This window comes from Lagenorhynchus albirostris, chromosome 20 (assembly GCF_949774975.1).
Source record: "Lagenorhynchus albirostris chromosome 20, mLagAlb1.1, whole genome shotgun sequence".
In the NCBI taxonomy this organism is placed as follows: domain Eukaryota; kingdom Metazoa; phylum Chordata; class Mammalia; order Artiodactyla; family Delphinidae; genus Lagenorhynchus; species Lagenorhynchus albirostris.
This window is the reverse complement of record NC_083114.1, coordinates 48099916-48119440: the sequence shown is the minus strand read 5'-3', so window position 1 is coordinate 48119440 and position 19525 is coordinate 48099916. Positions and strand designations below refer to the sequence as shown.

The 19525-nt window shown below is 57.2% G+C and overlaps 1 protein-coding gene across 3 annotated transcripts; it reads right to left on the bottom strand.

The window, feature by feature from the left end:
- Nucleotides 1-476: 476 nt before the first annotated feature.
- On the bottom strand, nucleotides 477-5890 carry NOTUM (notum, palmitoleoyl-protein carboxylesterase). 3 transcript variants are annotated; one of them, XM_060133483.1, is made up of 10 exons: nucleotides 5843-5890; nucleotides 5665-5760; nucleotides 5078-5138; nucleotides 4771-4829; nucleotides 4271-4373; nucleotides 3418-3609; nucleotides 3203-3303; nucleotides 2515-2662; nucleotides 1451-1498; nucleotides 477-1220 (listed from the first exon to the last, which is right to left on the bottom strand). In XM_060133483.1, the coding sequence occupies exons 2-10, from the start codon at nucleotides 5708-5710 to the stop codon at nucleotides 914-916; spliced, it is 1065 nt and encodes a 354-aa protein (XP_059989466.1). In that variant the 5' UTR covers nucleotides 5711-5760; nucleotides 5843-5890; the 3' UTR covers nucleotides 477-913. The 3 variants fall into 3 exon arrangements, with proteins under 3 accessions (XP_059989466.1, XP_059989467.1, XP_059989469.1); XM_060133484.1 differs by lacking the exon at nucleotides 5843-5890 and having other exon boundaries at nucleotides 3203-3609; nucleotides 5004-5138; nucleotides 5665-5724; XM_060133486.1 differs by lacking the exons at nucleotides 4771-4829; nucleotides 5843-5890 and having other exon boundaries at nucleotides 3203-3609; nucleotides 5004-5138; nucleotides 5665-5724.
- Between the last annotated feature and the right edge of the window lie 13635 nt (nucleotides 5891-19525).

The following is a 19525-nucleotide window of genomic DNA, read 5'->3' as shown; positions in this document are numbered from 1 at the left end:
TGTGATGTAGTGAAAATAAACACAATACAAACTTCTAAGAAAGTGTTAGCTGGGTAGGGAGTGTTTTGTGATAAAGTTTTGAAAGTGGAGGTTGCTGGTAGAGACAAACATTGTGGATGTACAAACGCTGAGTCATGCACTTAGAAATGGCGGGGTTGCGGCGTGAAGGTCACCCCAAGAACAAAATAAAGAGGAAAGGGAGCATAAAACCTTGCTGGGGGCTCGCCCGAAACAAGCCCATCACTACTGTTTGCTGAAACGATGAACAGAAGGAGCAGGGATTGAAGGGCAAGAGGCCCCGTGGTCGCCCCCAGTCTCTCTGCTGCCCTGGACCAGGGGGGTGGGGTGGGGGGGTGGGGGGGTGGGGGTGGGGGGGTGGGGGTGGGGGGTGTGGTGTGGGGGGTGGAGTCGGGGTTGGGGGAGGGGTGTGAAGTGGGCAAAGTGCCCCCTCAAATAAACACATCTACAGGGTGAGGCTCTTTTGTTATCTTTTTTCTTCATTATTTAAAAAAAATATGTTACAAAACAATATCATTCACTATATATTTCTTGCTTATTTTTCTTTCTTAAAAAATTAAAGTAATAAAAAAAGTCACTTTATAAAATAATACAAAAGGGCAGGCGAGGCTGGGGGCTGGGCTGGGGCGGGGCCTTCTGGGCTGGGGGCTGAGGAATCCAGTGCTTCTGACTCCCCACTGTGGGCTGGAGGCGGGAGTCAGGAGGGAGGGATGGGAGGGGGCCCAGGGCCACAGCTGGGCTGACGGTGGGTCCATCTCAGGCTGGGCCTCCCAGAGGCAGTGGGAAAGAGGCAGTGAAGGCTGCCAGGGGAGGGCATCCAGACCCAGGATGGGGATGGCCGGGGCCCTGCGGCCCTAGGAGGACAAGAGGGCCTGGAGGGCAGGTGGGCGGGGCCCTAGCTCCCGCTGCTCAGCATCCCCAGCAGTTTACTGGGCTCCAGGCCCTGCTGCTGTGCCACTGTCTGCACGTCGAAGCCCATGTGCATCAGGAACTGGGCCACGTTCATCTCCTGCCCCGTGAACTGGTCCCGGATGGTGGGGCAAGATGGGTTACAGTGGGGCCAGGGGCAGCTGTCCACCAGGTGGATGGGGCAGCCCTTCAGGGGAGCTTTGCTGGCCTTGTGGCTGTCGTGGAGGCTTCTGTCCCAGCAGTGCAGTGCCCGGGGCAGCGAGGTCCCCTTTACCTGGACGTCTGTCCAGTGGCTGCAGACAGAAACCCAGGTGGGGGTCACTCAGGTGTGGCCAAAGCAGAGGACGGCATTGCTACCAGTGAATTCTTGCTACACAGTGGGTTGTCTAAGTGATTTTGAAAGCCCCCAAAAGAAGCCAGAGCTGGGGAGGCCGGTGGGCAGGCCTGCTGGGGATGGGGGCACTGCAGATGCTTGGAGTGAGAGCCATAGACGCGAGCTGTCCTGGGGCTTGGCGACACTGACCTTCGGATGATGATCTCGTGGGAGAGGCAGGCAGGGGCAAAGCTGGCCCTGTTGGGGAGAAGACAACCTGTGAGCAACCATGTCCCCGCCTCAGCCCTTCCCCACCCCCAAAGCCCACAGGTCACAGCAGCTCCAGCCCCCTCTACTGGGAGGCTGTCCCCTGCCTGCATCCTACTTCCCTCCTGCCTCTGTGCCAGCCAGCGGCTCCCCAAGGCCTTGTCCCCCCCAGCACACATGCTCCCTACTAACCCCTGTCCCTTCCGGCCTCCAAATCCTGCTCGGAGTGGGGGCTCTCCCGGACAGGTGAATATTTTGTTTTTCTTAATAAGTTAGCTTTTAATCGAAGTTTTAGGTTCACATCAAAATTGAATGGAAGGCATAGAGAGCTCCCATTTATCCCCTGCTCTTATACATGCACAGCCTCCCCCATCATCAACAACCCCCACCAGCTGGTACATTTGTTACAATCAATGAACCTACACTGACACATCATTACCACCTAGAGTCTGTACATCAGGGTTCACTCTTACAACATTACCACCCAGAGTCTGTACATCAGGGTTCACATCAGGGTTCACTCTTACATCAGGGTTCACTCTTGGTGTTGTACGTTCTATGAGTTTGGACAAATGTATAATGCCACGTATCCACCATTGTGGTACCATACAGAGTAGCTCCTCAGGCCTAAAATTCCTGTTCTCCACCTATTCATACCTCTCTCCCCCAACCCCTGGCAGCCACTGATCTTTTTACTGTGTCCGTAGTTTTGCCTTTTCCAGGATGACATAGAGTTGGAATCACACAGCATGTAGCCTTTTTAGATTGGCTTCTTTCACTTGGTAACACGCCTTTAAGGCTCCTCCTGTCTTTTTGCCGCTTGATCGCTCACTTCTTTCTAGCGCTGGGTAAGATCCCCTTGTCTACGTGGACCACAGTTTGTCACGTACTCAAGGACCCCTTGGCTGCTTCCTGTTTTCCATCTTTGAGGCCTCTCTCTCTTTTTAAGTCAAGTGGTTTACTGTATATTTGGGGTGGGGGCTGAGTGGGGTCCCCAACACACTCACGGCACGTCCTTGAGTGTGTTCCGCAGCTCACGGCCCAGGTTTTGGATGTACAGCCACTGGCCCTCCTGCACCGGCTGCCCCGTGAGGTGCACATTGTCCACAGTCAGCTGGGCCTCGTCAAACAGCCACTGTACCACGAACACCGGGCCTGGGGGGACGGCTCAGATGGGCCTCGCCTCGGTGCTCTGCCCCCCCACCCCAGGCTCAGGGGCCCGAGGCTGCAGTCAGCTCCACAGCAGGCTCACAGGCCAACCGGGCTCTCTGTGCAGGGTGCTGGCCGCCAGCATCCCCAGCACCCTTCCTTGAAGAGATGCCTTGTTCCCTCCCCGCACCTTGGCCTGGCTCCCAGGGACTCTACTTTGACCAAAACATGGTGATGATGTCCCTTCAAGTGTGGGGCTGGGGGGACAGCTAAGGCCCCACACAGGCGCAGCACTGGGATCCAGCTCCAAAGCGCATTCCTCACCGTGGATGTGGAAACATGACTAACCATCCTGGTTTGCCTCGAACCAAGTGGACTGCCAGTGCTAAGACCAGGAAAGTCCCAGCCAAGCCCAGATGACTTTGTCACCCATCCTAGTTGGGACAGTGGTCTCTGGGCCTAGCCTCTGAGGGCTAGACTCCAGGCTGGGTTTCCAGCAGGCGCAGATAGTCTAAACACCCCCCGCCGCCCCATATGCCCACTCACAGCGCAGGGTTGGGTAGACTTTGTAGCCAAAGAAGCAGTTCCACTCCTCGCCCTCCTTGAACTGGCGCCTACAGCGCTCCGGGACCACCCCATTCCAGTACCTAGGCCACATGCTGCAGGTTAGGCTGCCCCTGGCCTCCCATGAGCTTCTCCACCCACAGATGCCACCACACCCCAGGCCCTCTGCACAGGATGGGCCCTCCCTCCCAGAGCACCTGATGCCCCGGCGGATGGCCTCCGTGGGCGCGCAGGTGATGGTGTCAATGCAGTCTGTGCGGCGGTACTGCTTGTTGTCCAGGAACCAGCCAGAGTCAGCCAGGCCCCGCACCTGGATGGCTGGATAGCCCAGCTCCTCCAGCTGCTCGGCCACGCGGTCCACGTTCAGCAGCACTCCTGTGCCCCCCGCGCTGCAGGGAAGGTGGGATGTCAGGCCAGGCAGATGAGGACACTCACCCACTTGGGGCCCGCCCATCCCCAAGCCCATCCCCGAGTGGGCAGGGATCTGAGAGCATTCTGAGCTGCCAACACGTTCTGTGTTCATGTGTAAGTCCCCTGGGCCCTTCGAGGTCTTGGAGGCAGAGAAGGGCTGGCAGAGCTCCCGGCACTGACCCAGCGCTAAGTGTCAGGTCATCCCACTTCCTCCCACCCCTCCTTCCCTTCCTCTCTCTCACTCTCTGATTCAGTTTCCTTATCTGAAAATTAAGATGAACTAGGTGCCCCAGGCCTCTCCATCCACTCCTTGGATGTCCCCTTGGTCCCCTACATGCCTGCTGGGATACAGTGACCAGCAGGTGTGATCCTGCCTACAGGGACCCCAGCCCTGGTGGTACATGGGTTCACAGCTAACCCCTAACCAACTGCCTAGGTCACTGCAGTCCAAGGCTTCCCTCACACCCAACAACCATGGACCCAGAAGCATCCTCTGGACAGCTTCCAGCTACATGGCACCTGGGAGCCGAACTCTGAGATGCCCCATGATGCTGAGCCTCCCGGTCATGCATTTGCCCTGGCTCAGCCCCATCTTCTCCCTTCCATCCACACTCCCACCCCAGCCCCTGCCCAGCCCACCTGCTCCCTGCCAGCAGCAGCACCTTGGCCCCGCTCAACCCTTTGCCCAGGAGCTCTCGCACAACCTCCTGGATGATGAGGGCGCCCATGAAGGCGTACTCGTCTGCACAGAGAAGGAGGGTGGATTCAAGTGGGGGCCTGGACACAGAGCAAGGCCTCCCACCCCCAGGTTGGCAGAAGGAGGGGTATAGCTGGGGGTCTGGAGGGTCTTAGAGGGGATGGGAACAGGGTCTGGGTAGACTAGAGAGAGGCGGGTTAGGTGCACAAGGCTGTGCTGGGGGCTCTCCCGCAGGGAACAACCAGGAGTGAGGACGCCTCAGGGTCAGGCCAGCCATGGACAAGCCAGGCAATGGGTGCTGAGGGCAGGCACCCTGGGACACACTATCAAAGGGTTAGAGGGAGTTACAAGGCTGAAAGTCTGTATTTCTCCAGGAGCTCCGTCCTCCCTGCCCTGCCTCTGTCAGGGGTGGGGGGGAGCTGGGGGAAGGCAGGGGACTCACTCTTTTCAGACTTGGATGAAGCCCCACTCCAGACATCGCTGGAGCAGTAGGGGATGAAGCTGTGACACAGGGATGGTGTGAGCCCGCCATGCTTCTCTGTTGCCCGAGGACCCCAGGAAGGACCACCCTCCTCAGGAAGGACTCCTGAGGACAGGAACCCCCTAGGAAGACCTCTCCCAGGACCAGACCCCCTCAAGGATGGGATCCCCAAGGATGGACTCCCCCCTAAGAACCTCTTAGGAAGGATCCTCCAGGAAGGACCCCCAAGGACAGGACCCCCAAGGAAAGACCTTCGGCTCCCTCTTACACCATGTTGGCGTTCCACCAGTGGGGGTTCTCCTCTGGCTGGGAGGACAGGATCCCCGTGCCTGTGGCAGGGGAGGACAGAGGCAGTGGGTCTTTCTGGTGGGAGGGGGCATGCAGGGGTGAGGACTATAGGAAGGTGTGGGGCTGTGGGGGCATCCTACTTGGCCACAGCAAGGAGGTGGGTGGTGACACCCACCTGAACCAAGGTGGCTGAGGAAGTGGGGAATGAATGGATGGGTTTAGTTACTCCACGGAGTCCCCATGGCCAGGATGACCAGCCAGGCTGTGACATCTGGACATGGCCCTCAACCTCCCCCCTTCCACCAGATATTTTGACCTAGGGACCAGCTGTGTACTGCACAGCCAGGGTGAGCCCTGGGAAGTTACCTGTGGAAGAAGAATGAAAGGTGAGAATGAATGATCCCTAACTTTGGGGGGGGGATGGATGGGGTGGGGCCTCTCTGGGCCTCTAGGGAGTGAAAGAGGAGGAGCTTCTTCCAGAACTTCCAATTATGAGCCCCTTCCCCCACCACCACCCGCCCCCCCCCCGCCTCGTGGGGGCTCCTGGTCAGTCCCTGGCACGCTGACCTGTTCGAGTGAGCGGCCAGTCCTTGGAGCTCATGAGGCGCCGCATGGTGTCATATCGGGAGTCGCAGTTCTCCCGGTTGAAGCAGTACCAGCCTCCTGCGGGCACAGCCACCACCTCAGGGTCCAGTGCCGAGTGGATCCCCACCCCCACCCCGCCACCTCCGCACCTAGGACGCACCTTCCAGAAACAGTAGCCATCGCCGGCTGCCCTTGGATTCCTTCAGGTAGTAGCTGCAAGGGAAGTGGGCGGAGCGGGCGGTCAGCTGGGGCTGCAGGGCCCAGCTCCAGGAAGGAAGGGGTCATTCCACCTGTCGCCGGGTGCGCGCGGACCGCACGGGGGCGCCAGCGGCCAGGCCCCCGCAGAGCGCGCCCGGCCCGGCCAGCCAGTCCCGGGAGGTGGCGCTCGCGGGGCGGGGAAGGGCGGCGAGGGGTTGTGTGGTCCGTGGAAAATCCCCACTGCCCGCCCCGCGACAGACCCGCTGTAACCTCGGCGCTGGCGGCCGGGCGGGGGTGGGGGTGGGTCCTCGCTGGGGCTCGGGATCCTCCTGGGACGCGCAGTGGCGCTTGGAGAGTGAAAAGCACTCTCGCTGGAGGAGTGTGCGTGGGGCAGGGGCACTGGGGTAGGACAGGCGCGCGTGGAGGGGCGAGGGCGCCACCGAGGCAGGGTCGCAGCCTTCCTTCCGAGGCCCGACCTAACGTCCAGTTCCTCGGGCTGTGGAGTCGCTGAGGGCATGGGCGCCCCCAACCCCTCCCCAACCCTCAGCCTCGCATTCTTTTTTATCTGCTTCCGTTTGGAGAGGGGTGAATGCTGCACCCCAGGTCCTTCTGTCCCACCTGCGCCCCCTGCCTGTCCCTCTGGCTGGCTGGGCTCCCTGGCAGTCCCAGCAGCAGCAGGGAGCAGACGGGGCGAGTAGAGCTGGTGTGGGGGTGGGGGTACGGCAGGACTCTCCCCGCCCCCCTGTGTCACCTCCTCCTGCTGGAACCAGGGCCACTCGCGGACTGCCATCTCCCCGCCCAGGGAACGAAGGACGCGAGCACAGGGGCTGGGCACCCGTGGCCGAGGGGTCAGTGCCCGGGCTGGCCCGCGACCAGCGCTGCCAGCGCTGCCCCACCCCCGCGCGGCAAGCCTCCGAGCAGGGCCCTTCCCGGGGCCAGCGCCTCCGAGACCCGACGGGAGCCCTTTCCCCTGTGGGCGAGCACCGCTGCGGCCAGTAGGGAGGGTCCAGTGCAGAGACTCCGTGCGTCTGAGCGGGGACAGGGAGGCGGGTGTGCGAACCCGCCGGCGACGAGGCGGCCCGCGGCCCCGAGGCCAGCGGCGGGGGCGCGCCGGTCGCGGCGGGCGGGTGCGGGCCTTACCCGGCCGAGCTGCCGTCGTTGCAAGTCACCGACGTGTTGAGCAGGAGGTGCAGGCGCAGGTCCTCGTTGAGCTGCTGTGCCGAGCAGGGGTACAGGGACTGTGCCAGGCTCTTGACCTGTGCCATGAAGCTGTCCATGTTGCCTTCCACGGCCGTGAAGTCCAGCGGGAAGCTCTCCACCGGCTGCCCAGCCGCCGTCGCCGCCTCGGCCCGCGGCGGGGGCGGCGGCGGGGGTGGCTGCTGGCCGCGGCGCCGCCAGGTCTTCCTGCCCTCGCCGCCCCCGGCCCAGTGCAGCAGGCCCAGCAGCAGCAGCACGCGCACCCCTCGGCCCATGGCCGCGCTGCTCGGGCCCGCGGCCACCTGCGGAGAGCGGGCGGCCTTGAGGCGGCGCGGTGGCGAGGGCGCCGGGCCGGGGGCGCCCGGGCCGCGGGGCGCCAGCCGCGCCTGCTCGTTCGCCCCGCTCCCTGCGTTGGGCCCGGCAGAGGAGGCGAGGGCGGCTCGGCGTCGAGGCTCTCGGGCCGGGCGCCGTCGGCCTGGGCAGCTGGGGCTCCGCGCGCGTCCGGCCGAGGGCAGCTCAGGGTCTGGGTGCGCTGGCTCCGGCCCGCGCCAATGAACGGCGGGGGCCGAGCCTGGGCGTAGTTTGCGGGGGCCGCGGCGGCCCGGGTGCCCGCGCGTTAGAAGTGCCGCCACCGCCGCCGCCCGGGCTCGGCGGAGGGGGAGGGGGCCGCGCTCGCTCTTTTCTTGGCGGAGGCATCGCCTTTTCTTCCCAAACCGCAAGCCTGACGGAGGGGCCTGGACTATCCCGCCGCGGCCGCCGGAGGCGCTCCCGGCCCGGCTCCGTGGGGGGCAGCGCGGCCCGGCGGCCCCGGCGGCTCATTCATCGCGGCCAGCCCGGCGCCGCCGCCCCCGCCCCCGGGCTACTGGAAGGGGCGGCGGGGGGGGGGCGGTGGGGAAGGAGCGGGGCTTTTCCGCGCGGGGGGAGCTCCGTCCGCCACGGGGCGGGTCGGCCCGACGGGCTGGGGGCACAGGGGGAGCGCTCACCTGAGCCGCCGGGGTCCCCTCGCCCCCGCCGCCCAGGCCCACAGCAACCCACGGGCGACCAGAACCCCGCTCCGCAACCCCCACCCCGAACCGGCCCGGAGCCCTGCGCTCACCGCGGGCGGCGAGGGCGGCCCCGCGGCCCCGGCTCCTCGGCGTCGCTCGCCCAGCGCCAGCCTGCTGGTACGCCCGGCTCGGCTGCCTCCCCTCTGGCGCTGGCGCGGAGCCTCCCGGGACTTTTATCCAGCGGGGCCCCCGGGATCAAAGCGACGGCGGACACAGGGCTCCGCGCCGAGGGGCCGGCAGCAGAGGCGCCGGGGCCTCCCGGAGGAGCGGACAGGTGTGGTGCGAGGCCCCGGCGCCCTCGGCGACCTGCGGGAGGGACTGGGCGCCGCGGCACGGCGCCACGGGGGAGTCACCCTGTCCCGCGCCTGGGTGGACAGATTCTGGGCGGCCCTCGGAGGGCAGTGGGGGCAGAGGGGGCGTTGCCACTTATCGAGGTCGGTGGGCCTCGGGGCGGAGTCCTGGATCCTCCCCGCGTGCGCCCTCGCTTTGCACCCCATGCCAAGGACCCCCAAGAACCTCTCCCGCAGTCCCAGCCGCCCCTGGGGTGGTCGCGGATGGAAGAGCTGCCGCCTTGGTTTCTGTTCAGTGACCTCCAAGCACCGTAGTGCATCTGCCCCATCACCTCACCTTCCCAGTGCACCTCACTGGGGACAGAAGGAGATTCCTCCTCAGAAATCAAAATGGGATGAGGGGGCAGCTGTTTACTTAGGAGGCTTCCTCCCGGCTAGGTGGGCAGACAAAAGAAAAAAAAGGGCATTTATTTGCCCTCCACACACCCACAAAGTGCCATAGACAGCTTTGGTAGACCTCTCATTCCCCTCCCAGCCACAGCTCCGTGGATGTCATTACACCATTGTAAAGACAGGAAACAGACCTTGCCTTTTGGGTCTAGAGCTGGGGTAGAGCTTCCTGAGCTCCCTCCTAATTCGGGGCAGTGGGGAAGCTGTGTCCGCTGGCAGGCACCTGCAGCCCCTCTGGGGCAGGAGAATAGAGGTTGCCAGAGGCTCTGGCAGCACCGGGGATCCTGCCCCTGCCTTTGCCTCCTGAGCTGTCCTCACCAGTCCCTGGGCTGAGTAATGGGCTGAGGGTTAAAAAGTTACAACACCCACCCCGTGCACAGACACAGCAGGCTGCTCTGGCCAGGCTCTCAGAAGACAAAGTGGGAGACCAGACAGGGTCCTTGAGAGCTGCTGTGTGAGGTTTAAGCGGTAAATTAAACCTCGAAGCCTACCATCAGGCTGAGGTGCCCCAGAGGTCGGCCTTGGCTGGGGTCACTCAGTGAAGGAGAGAGCAGCTGTGACAAAAAGAGGTCCTCCCCACAAGCTTCTGTGGTGCAGCTGGGCATCCATTTTCCTGATGAGGGGAACTGAGACTCAGACATGCCAGCAGAAGAGCTGAGAGTGAGCTGTGCATCTGGAAATCCACACTTGCCACCCTCCTGTCTTCAGGTCAATATATAGGCCCTGCGTGGGACTGGCCAGAGGCAGGCATTTCAAACACAGGTCCCCCACGCGAAGGTGTTCCTAGGCATGGGGGAGAACATGCCCCAGGAACACTCTACGTCTAGGAGCCTGTTATTCCAAGTCCCAGGCAGGGAAATGCTGCTTCCAGCCGGATGGCAAGACTGCGTAGGGTTGTACTTCACACGGACCTGGCTCTGAGCCATTTCCTGGCAGGAGCTCCTGGGCAAGGCCCGTGACCTCTCTGTGTGCCTCTGTTTCCTCTTCTTTAAAGCGGGGCAATGACCGTACCTCCATCAGAGGGCTGTTGTGGGATTACGGGAGCCCATGCATGAAAGTGCTCGGTGCTGTGGGAATGGCAGTTACAATTGCCAATGAAATGCCGGTGCGAGGCGGGAGCATGCATGTTGGACTCGCTAGTATTGCTGTAATGAGATTTAGCCTGCACTTTGACCGAAATGAATCCGTTTGATTTATTCAACACTACTAGCAGAAGTGAAGAGTCTTCCCCAGAACTTCCCTGTCCTTCTGTGTCTCTGCCTTCCCCACACCCTCTCCTTTAAGCTTTAGATCCCCAACTCAGACTCTTGGTGGTGACAGCCCCTGAGAGAGCCTTCCTTGGCTGTTCATACTTCATCCTTCTCTCGACTCAGACAGACTAGCTCTGTACTTGGGCTCCCTCCCCTCAAGGGCCAGCTTTACCTTCTGCACCTCAGACTCCCCCAACTCAGAGTTTTCAGCTCCCAAAATATGGGAGGGGGTTTCTAGGACAGCAGGTTCTGGGAGCCACTCAGCTCAGCTCCGGGCCTCTGCTTCCAGGCTGCCTGCACTCAGCCCAGAGGCCACTGTGGCCTTGACACATGGGAGGAAGGGGAACCTGGTGGAACAGCAGCAGTTCAGATAACACCTCACATCCACTAGGATGGCTGTGATCAAAACCATGGAAAACAGGGAATTCCCTGGTGGTCCAGTGGTTAGGACTAGGCGCTTTCACTGCCGAGGGCCTGGGTTCAATCCCTGGTCAGGGAACTAAGATCCTGCAAGCCATGTGGTGTGGCCAAAAACAAAAACAAAAACAAATGGAAAACAGCATGCATTGGTGAGGATGTGGAGAAACTGGAGCCTGTGCATTGCTGGCGGGAGCATAAAATGGTACAGCCACTATGGAAACAGTTTGGTGGCTGCTCAATAAATTACATGTATAATTATCACATGACTCAGCAATTCCACTCCTAGGTATAATCCCAAAAGAGATGAAAACAGGTGTTCAAACAAAAACTTGACCATCAATGTTCACAGCAGCAGTACTCACTATAGCCAAAAGGGGGAAACAACCCAAACGTCCATAATGAATAAAATGGATAAATAAAATGTGGTCCATTCATACAATGGACTATCATTCAGCCATAAAAAGGAACAAAGTACTGACACATGCTATGACACAGACGAACCTTAAAAACATTAAGGTAAGTGAAATAAGCCAGAAACAAAAGGCCACATATCTTATGATTCCATTTACATGAAATATGCAGAATAGGCAAATCTATAGAGATAGAAAAGCAGACTTTTGGTTGCCAGGGGACAGGGAGGAACAGGGAGTGACTGCTAGTGGGTACAGTGTTTCTTTTTGGGGTGACGAAAATGTTCTAAAATTGATCATGTTGATGGTTGCATAACATGGTGAATGTACTAACTGCCATGGAATTGTACACCTTGAAGTGGTTTTATATTATGAATTTTACCTAAAAAACCCCAAACACCAATGGGTCTAACCAATGATGGTCAGCAGGCTGGGCCTGAGGCACCAGGTGACTGGCAGGGATGCGGGGCAGGTGAATGAACGTGGTGGGCTGGTCCTACCCTGGAGATCCTGCTGCGACATGGCATGTACATGCCCCCATTCACTCATTAGACAGATGTCTGTGGGGCCCACACACTAAGAGATGTAGCTGCGGGACTGAGAGCCTATCTCTGCATTCAGGGCCTGGCTCTGCTGCTGCTGGGCCTGCAGCTGGCTCTCTGAACCTCAGGCTTGTTATGTGTAAGGTGGAGACGAGAATAGTACCTGCTTTCCAGGGTCATGAGAGCATGAAATGAGGCAGGACTTGTTTGATAGTTATTGCTCCCTGGTGGATGCTGGCCATCCTTCAGACACCAAGGTAGACTGAGGTCCTGGGCACAGGGGGCTCATGGAATGTCTGGAGGGCCAACACTCAAGCTTGAGGAGGAGAAGCAGGAACAATGTCCCAAATTGCCTTGTTGCAGTGGTCCCATGGGCCATGGACACCACGTATGCTGGACATGGGACCCACCCTTCTGCTTACCAGCCCCCCCCATTGCCATGTCCAGGGTGGGTTCTGTATCATTCCTGCCTCTTGGCTTCCTGGCTCCCACTCAGGTGGGCTGCAGGTGCTTCTGGTCAAGCTTAGATCTCATGCATGCCCAGGTGCAAGGAGGCCTGGGAAAATGGGAGCCCAGAGGGGGGCCTCTGCCTATTTTGGAGCAGCATCCCCAGGTATAGGATGGGGGTTCAGGGGCTGGTCCCTTGGGGAGGAAGATATAAGGAAGGGAGCACAGAGGGGGGCAATGAGACTTGTGGTCCATACATGGACATGTGCCCAATTCCTGGGAAGGGGGCATCAGAGATGGCACATTTCAGGAAGCAAGAGCTAGGGCCCGAGTTGAGGCAGGCTTGGGGCCCAGACTGGCAGGCAGGCCCTGGGGAGGAAGGTATGGTGGGGACAGTCAGTGGTGCAGGGGATCCCACCTGGGACTGGGCCTTCAGGTCCTCAGGATGTCCAGGAGCTCCAGACCCAGTGCCCTTGCCTGGACTTGGGATGGCCCCGTATCACACAGCCAGCTCCTTCCTGGGGATCCCCGAGGGCCCTGAGCCCAGGGCTCCAAGAGCACAAGGCTGTTCTGTGCTGCAGCTGCTGCCTGCCGTCTGGGGCCCAGCTGTTGCCTGCGGGCCTCAGCCGCCCCGCCTCACACAACCACCTGGGCGGCTCTGCATCCCAGCTGCTGGCCTCTGAGGCCCAAGAGGGCAGGGAAGTGGGGCAGACCACTGCACTCCCCCCAGTGGCTTGCCCTGAATGGAGACCCCGCTCCATAGCCAGGCAAGAGCCCACCGCCGGCTCTGAGCTGGGGGAGGGGCCTTAAGCTCAGGCCATGCAATTACAGAGCTTGAACCCTTTTGGTTTCCCCGAGCCCCCCCCATCCATCAGCAGGAACCCCCCTTGCCTCACATCCTGGGGCCTTGATGAGAAAAGTCCATTGGAGCCATCTGGTGCAGGGGCAGGGGAAGGTGGGGCTGGGACCACCTGGTCAGTTACAGGCTTTACTAGACAGCTCCTAGGCATGATGCCAGAAGAAGTCCTCTCCTGGGAATCGGTGGCCATTTGCAGGCCTGGCCTGAGCAGCCTTGGGGTCACCTGCAGAAGAGACCCACACACACCTCACCCTAGGACTGGGAACATGTGGGAGTCAGAGTCCCCTTTACTTATGGGTGAGAGCGGGAGGAAGCTGAGTCCCAGATGCTCCTGCCACTCTGCTGCAAACCCCACCCTCCGGTGCCTGGTGAACAGAGGACAAGTAGCGTTTTCTGGTCCCAGGCTCGACCCCTGGGAGCCAGCTTCTGAGAGCCCCTGCCCCAGCCCACCCCCCTCACACAGCCACACCTGGCTTGTGGGCAGTCCTGGCTGAAGAACCCTCCTGGATGCCAACCCACAGCTGACCTCAGCTAACTGTGGCGTGCCAGGGTCCACCTGGGTCCACCTGGAACCAGCCATATTCCAAAGCTGGGGGGAGGAAGGTCATGGCGATGGGAGGGGCTTCCTACACATCTGTGCAGATGGGGCTTCTTGGGGTGTGGCCAGAGCGGCTCCGAAGCGCCAGCGCATGCTCCTCACTGTATAGGCGAGAGGGCGTTGGGGAAGTCAGGCTGCCCCAGGCCCACGGGGAGGGCGGGAGACAGCGCCTCCTTAGCTCTCCCAGCTGCTGGCTCTGCTGAGCCCTAATGAGCTCCAGCCGCCTGGTCCCCATCCATGCAGCCTGCTGGTCCTCAGTGCCTGCTGCAATAGCGGCTGCAGGCCAGGGAGGCCTGGCCGGCCTTGTGACCTTCGGCCCTCCCTCCCTCCCACCCTGTGATCCGCACGTGGCCTCTGGGGAGGCAGAAACAAACCCTCAGATCTGCCACTGGGAACCTTTCAGCGCCAGGGACTTCAAAGGGGGCAGCAGGGCAGCGGGGGTGGCGGATGCTTCTCTTAAAGGGCCACACCACTTTTTAATTCAAAGCAGAGCCTGGGAACAGCTGTCTAGCCGCTGCCTGGGAGGGAGGAAGATGAGGTGAGGAGGAGCAGGAAGGTGGCCTTCCCTGTCCTCTCCAGACCCCAATGTGTTTGCTTACTTGTGAGAGGGCTGTGGGAACTATGCTGCACACTTTCCTTATACCATCTTGCAGAAGCACCACCACCCTCCACCTAGGAGTCAGGATCCATTTCTCAGAGGAGAACGCTGAGGGCCCAGAAAGCTCCTGAGTCAAGGGCATTGATTATTCTGCCAGCGGGTAGGGTGGCAACGTAGAAACGCAGCTCATTTCGTGAAATCGATAGTGTGATCTCTCTTGCATGTGTGAGAATGAGCCGAGGTTCTTGCCTGTCCAGGTGTCTGTCCTGCCTGGAGGCCACCGACTGAGACCAGATGTAGGGCAGCTCCATGCACGGGGGAAGGGTCCCTGACGATCTCACACTCACTCACCGGAGCCCTGGCCCAGGCTTGTCTGCTGGGGGTGAGGGGGCAGATGATGGAAAACAGCTGCCCAAGGGGCTCCACAATGTGATGTCAGGAGGGGAGAGAAAACGAGAAAACCAGGCAGAGGGTGGCAGGTGGGATGCGGTCACGGAAGTCCCCCAGCAGGTGACATGTGGGCATAACCCTCATGACGTGAGGGAGCTGAGGAAAGGCTTGGGGGACAGGCTAAAGGAGGCTGTGCGGTGGAGAGCGGTGAGAGTGAGCAGCACGCAGCCACCAGGAAGTTACATTTTTTTCTTTGGCGGTGGAAAGCCACTGCCTTATTGATAATACAGATAAACTCCCAAAGGATCTATGCTGGAAAGTAGATTTTTAAGGGACTTCCCTGGTGGCACAGTGGTTAAGAATCCACCTGCCAATGCAGGGGACACAGGTTCGAGCCCTGGTCCAGGAAGATCCCACATGCCATGGAGCAACTAAGCCCATGTGTCACAACTACTGAAGCCGGCGCACCTAGAGCCCGTGCTCTTCAGCAAGAGAAGCCACCGCAGTGAGAAGCCTGAGCACCACAACGAAGAGTAGCCCCCGCTCGCCGCAACTAGAGAAAGCCCGCGCACAGCAACGAAGACCCAACACAGCCAAAAATAAATAAATAAAATAAATTTATTTGAAAAATATATTTTAAGCTGATTAAATTTAAACTGCAATTTTACCACAATTATACATATCTTTACATACATATTTTTAAATGCATTCGGCTGGACCGTAAGCACAGCGTGGGGCAGGGCTGTGCCTCCGTGGGCCCAGCTCAGAAGAGCCTCAGAAGCCACTTGCTCTGAGAATGAGCCATAACTTTCCCAAAGAGACAGGTTCGAGGCGCTTCAGTTCCCAGGTCAGCCCAGCCCAGCCATGGGCTTTTTAACTTTAACCTATGACCTGAAGTCCTAATAGAACCACAGTTTGGGACATTGTTTCTTTGGAAAATACATCCTTGGTCCCACCAGGGACACCCCACCCCAGCATTCAGGTGGGACCCAGGCCAACCTTGAAAGGATTCTGTGCAGCCTGGGGTGAGGGCCCCAGTCTCACCTTCTGACTGGGCTCAGGGCTTCCCACAGCTACTGGGGGGAACTGCTGCCTGTGATGTTCTGTCTGGCTCACCTGCGCTGACCTCCACCTCCCTGGGTCGAGTTTTACAGATGAAGCACGGAGGCCCGGGCAGCCAGGAGGTGTCAAAGCTCTGCTTGGCGCAGGTAGGGGAGCTGGGACCCCATGCCCTGACCACTCCCTAGGCTGCCTGGATGCTGTGACAGCCTATACGACGTCCAGGACTTTGTGCTCTGGATGTACCACACTGTGGAGGGGAGCGGAGTTAGACGGGGTCCCAGAGTGGGTCATGTAGGCTGCAGAGAAAAGAACAAATGAGGGTATGTTCTGTGTCACCTGCTGTGTAAGAAGGAAGGAGAGGAAGAATCCGCATCTGTGTCCACTTAGCCTCTGCTACATGCATGTGCTCATCTTTGCAAAAAGGCAGGAAAGCTACCCCAGAACCAGAAGAAGATTAGTTCTTATGGGGGTGAGTGGGAGTGGATGAAGAAGGAGGACCCTCTTCTGGCTATGTGTCATTTTATACTTACAACTTTTGAATCAAATAATATTCAAATCAAATAATAAATAAATATTTTTCATAATCAAAATATAACATTAAATCAAAAGAGTGAAAAAGACCCTAAAATTCAGTAATAAATGAACATGTGTATCCAATTAACATAACCACACACACAAAAAAGAATTAATTCAAATAATTTTGAACACAATACTCTGTATTTCTTTTGTGCGATATATTCTGAGGACAAAAATAACTACAAAGAAATCTTGAGATTTCCTTAGTAGGTCTGGTTACTAGCAGTATTGTTGTAGTAATTCCAAAGCTATTTGGAGGGTTGTTGTTTTTTTAATATTTATTTATTTATTTGGCTGCGCCGGGTCTTAGTTGCAGCATGTGGGAATCTTCGTTGCAGCATGTGGGATCTTTTAGTTGCAGCATGCATGCGGAAGCTAGTTCCCTGACCAGGGATCAAACCCGGGCCCCCTCTATTGGGAGTGCGGAGTCTTAACCACTGGACCACCAGGGAAGTCCCTGAAGGGTATTTTGGAACAGAGCAAATTAATAAATATATTGATGCTGCTGAAAACAAGGGTTCTCACTGTGGATAAGGGGATCTTTTGTTGTGCCTTTTTTCGTAGATTGAAAATGGTTGAATATTGGCAATTTCATACAATTCAACCAAATATAAATATGGAAGGAGGGAAGAAGAAGAAGACTGAGGGGTGGTGAATTCAGGATGCTAGTTCTGTCCCCTGAGAGGGCCTACAAACCAGAGGCACACCGGTAGCAACGAACGTGCTCAGCTCCAGACCTCGGTTTCTAAATCTCATTCCCCTCAAAAAGGGACTAGGGCTTCCTTGAGAAATGGCATTCAGGGCTGGGGCAGGGACATCCTGGGGGGGCCTAAAATACTTTCTTGTGCCTGAAGTGATGAAGTGCTCAGAGAACAACACAAACATCGAAAAGATGTGAGTGCTACAGGTGACTGTAGAGTAGCTCGGAGTGTGGTATCAATGACAGATCTCCCAATGTTGTATCACAGTTCGGTGGTGAAGTAAGAGAGCGGCCTTGCTCTTGAGAAATACACACTGAAGTATTTAGTGGCAGAGGTGAACAATGTCTCCACTTACTCTCAGGTGGTTCAGAACATATATACACATATACGGAGAGAGAGAGAGATAATGATGATGAAGCAAATGGGCAACATGTAAACAACTGGAGAGTCTGTCTAAGAGGTATGCAGGAGTTCCTTTTACTGTTCTTGCAACTTCTACATTTGAAATAATATGAAAATAAGAAGTCACTGCCCCCCCACCCAAGGGAGCATAGGAGCCAGCTTAAAGGGGGTGTGTGTCTCACTGGCCAAATTTGGATCAAATTTGAGCATCAGAAAGAATAATTGAATGAAGAAAAAGAATCCATGGGTTCATATTAATATTTAGGAATTAAAAAAAATTCTTGACCAAAAAATGCCTATTAAATGTAGAGGAATGATAAAGTTGGAAGGTTGTGATTTTGCACCATAAATGTAATGATGGATTCAGGCAAGGACCATCAACTGATGCTAAAACCACTGGGTAAATGGTTCTTGGAAAAACATCATATTTGTGCTCTCAAAGAATTACCCCACACATAGCTTATTCAGTCTACACGGGACCTGGAACATGGAGGTTCAGTCTGCATGTCCCCACTAATGGGACAAACTGATATCCTGGACCTCCTGGGGGGCTGTCATCTATGCTGCCTCACTGCACTGAATGTTTAACTCCAGGAAAAGATCAGACAGATCCAGCCTTGGGCTCTAAAAAATGCAAATGTCATGAAAAATTAAAACGAAACAAAAAATAGAGGGACTGTGGTAGGGTGTTTTTTTTTGTTTTTTTTTTTTCTGGCCTCACCACACAGCTTGCAGGATCTTAGTTCCCCAACCAGGAATCGAACCCATGCCCTCAGCAGCGAAAGTGCAGAGTCCTAACTACTGGACCGCCAGGGAATTCCCAGGACTGTGGTAGATTAAAGGAGTGTAAACAGACCCAACAACAAAATGCAATGTGACAACCAGCTATAAAGGACCATTTGGGGACAACAAGGGAAAGTCTAAAGTGGGCTGTGTATTAGATAATATCATTATATCCATGGTTGTTGGGTGTGGTGATGGGTTATGATTAAAAAGGAGAAGGTCCTGGTTCTTAGGAGGAGCTGCCGCATTATTTGGGGGGAGAGTGCCTGGATGTCATCAACTTACTTTCAAATATAAATATATATGCATATATTAATGCAGAGAGAAAAGGCAAATGCTGTCATTTCCATAATGCTATATAAATGGAATGGCACAGTATGCAATCTTTGGGAACCAGCTCTTTTCACTCAGCATGTTTCCCTGGAGACTCACCCAGGCTGCGGTGTCAGTAGTTCATTCCCGTGATTGCTGAGCAGTGTTCCATGTGTGGATGTGCCACATTGTTTAACTGCTCAACCTGTTGACGGCCATCCAGGTTCATTCCAGCTTTTGACTATTAGATAAAGCTGCTGTGAAAGTTAATGTACAGATCTGTCATTTTTTAAAATGGCAAATTTGGAAAGAAAAATGTGAGCTGCAGAGAGAGGCTGAACTATGAGCACGAAGAAGAGGCTCCCCTTTGGGGCCTTGAATGCCTCTCAGAGATGATTTTTTTCCCTAAAGATTATTTATTTATTTATTTTTTGGCTGCATCGGGTCTTAGTTGCAGCACGTGGGATATTTCACTGCAGCATGCAGGCTTCTCTCTAGTTGTGGTGTTCAGGTTTTCTCTTCTCTAGTTGTGGTGTGAGGGCTCCAGGGCGCGTGGGCTCTAGTTGAGGCTCGCGAGCTCAGTCGTTGTGGCACGCAGACTTAGTTGCCCCGCAGCATGTGGGATCTTAGTTCCCTGACCAGGGATCGAACCCGTATCCCCTGCACTGTAAGGCTGATTCTTTACCACTGGGCCACCAGGGGAGTCCCCCAAAGATGATCTTTGACCCTACAGTTATCTCTGTGACCTCTGCTGTGATCACGCCCTTAAGGCTGTGCCTGGACCACCCGCAGGAGGTGATGGGGCCTTGAGGGAAGGTGCCAAGTTGCAGTGAGGAACTGTGGAAGGTAAGCACGAGGAGGCAGCCTCCCCACAGAGCAAATGGAGGGCCAGGCGTGTGGGTCCTAATCTATGGCAAACTTGCCATGGGGCAGGTGAGGGTCCTTCCTGCTGTGGTGTGGAGCTGGTGTGTTAACCTGGAATTTTTGCCTCCAGCCTGAAATAATCCCCTGTACCAGGGGAGCCTCTGCTGGGCATTTCCAGCCTCTGGAGGCTTCTCAAGCTGAGGTCCAGCATCCAGGGATCGGCTCTGGGGCTTGCTTCATGGGAGCTTCGTGGGGTCTGGTCTGTCCTGCTTGGTCTTCACCAGGTCTGGCCCAGCCAGGCCACTAAGGGAGGCGGGTCTGCTCTGCCTTTCCCACCTCCTAGTGCCAATGCCAGGACACAGACCCCATTGAGCCTGGGGCACCCTGCCCCTGCCAGGTGAGTGGCAGCAGAAGGAGGAGAAGGCACATGTGGGGGGACTGTGCATTC

What these genes read in the sequence shown, in the direction of transcription:
- NOTUM (XM_060133483.1), bottom strand. Translation starts at nt 5,710, where the DNA reads ATGCGGCGCCTCATGAGCTCCAAGGACTGGCCGCTCACTCGAACAG. An exon ending in TTCATCCAAGTCTGAAAAGA is followed by an intron (nt 4,374 to 4,770) that starts GTGAGTCCCCTG and finishes TTCTCTGTGCAG; the next exon opens with ACGAGTACGCCTTCATGGGC. An exon ending in AGTCTACCCAACCCTGCGCT is followed by an intron (nt 2,663 to 3,202) that starts GTGAGTGGGCAT and finishes CCGTCCCCCCAG; the next exon opens with GCCCGGTGTTCGTGGTACAG.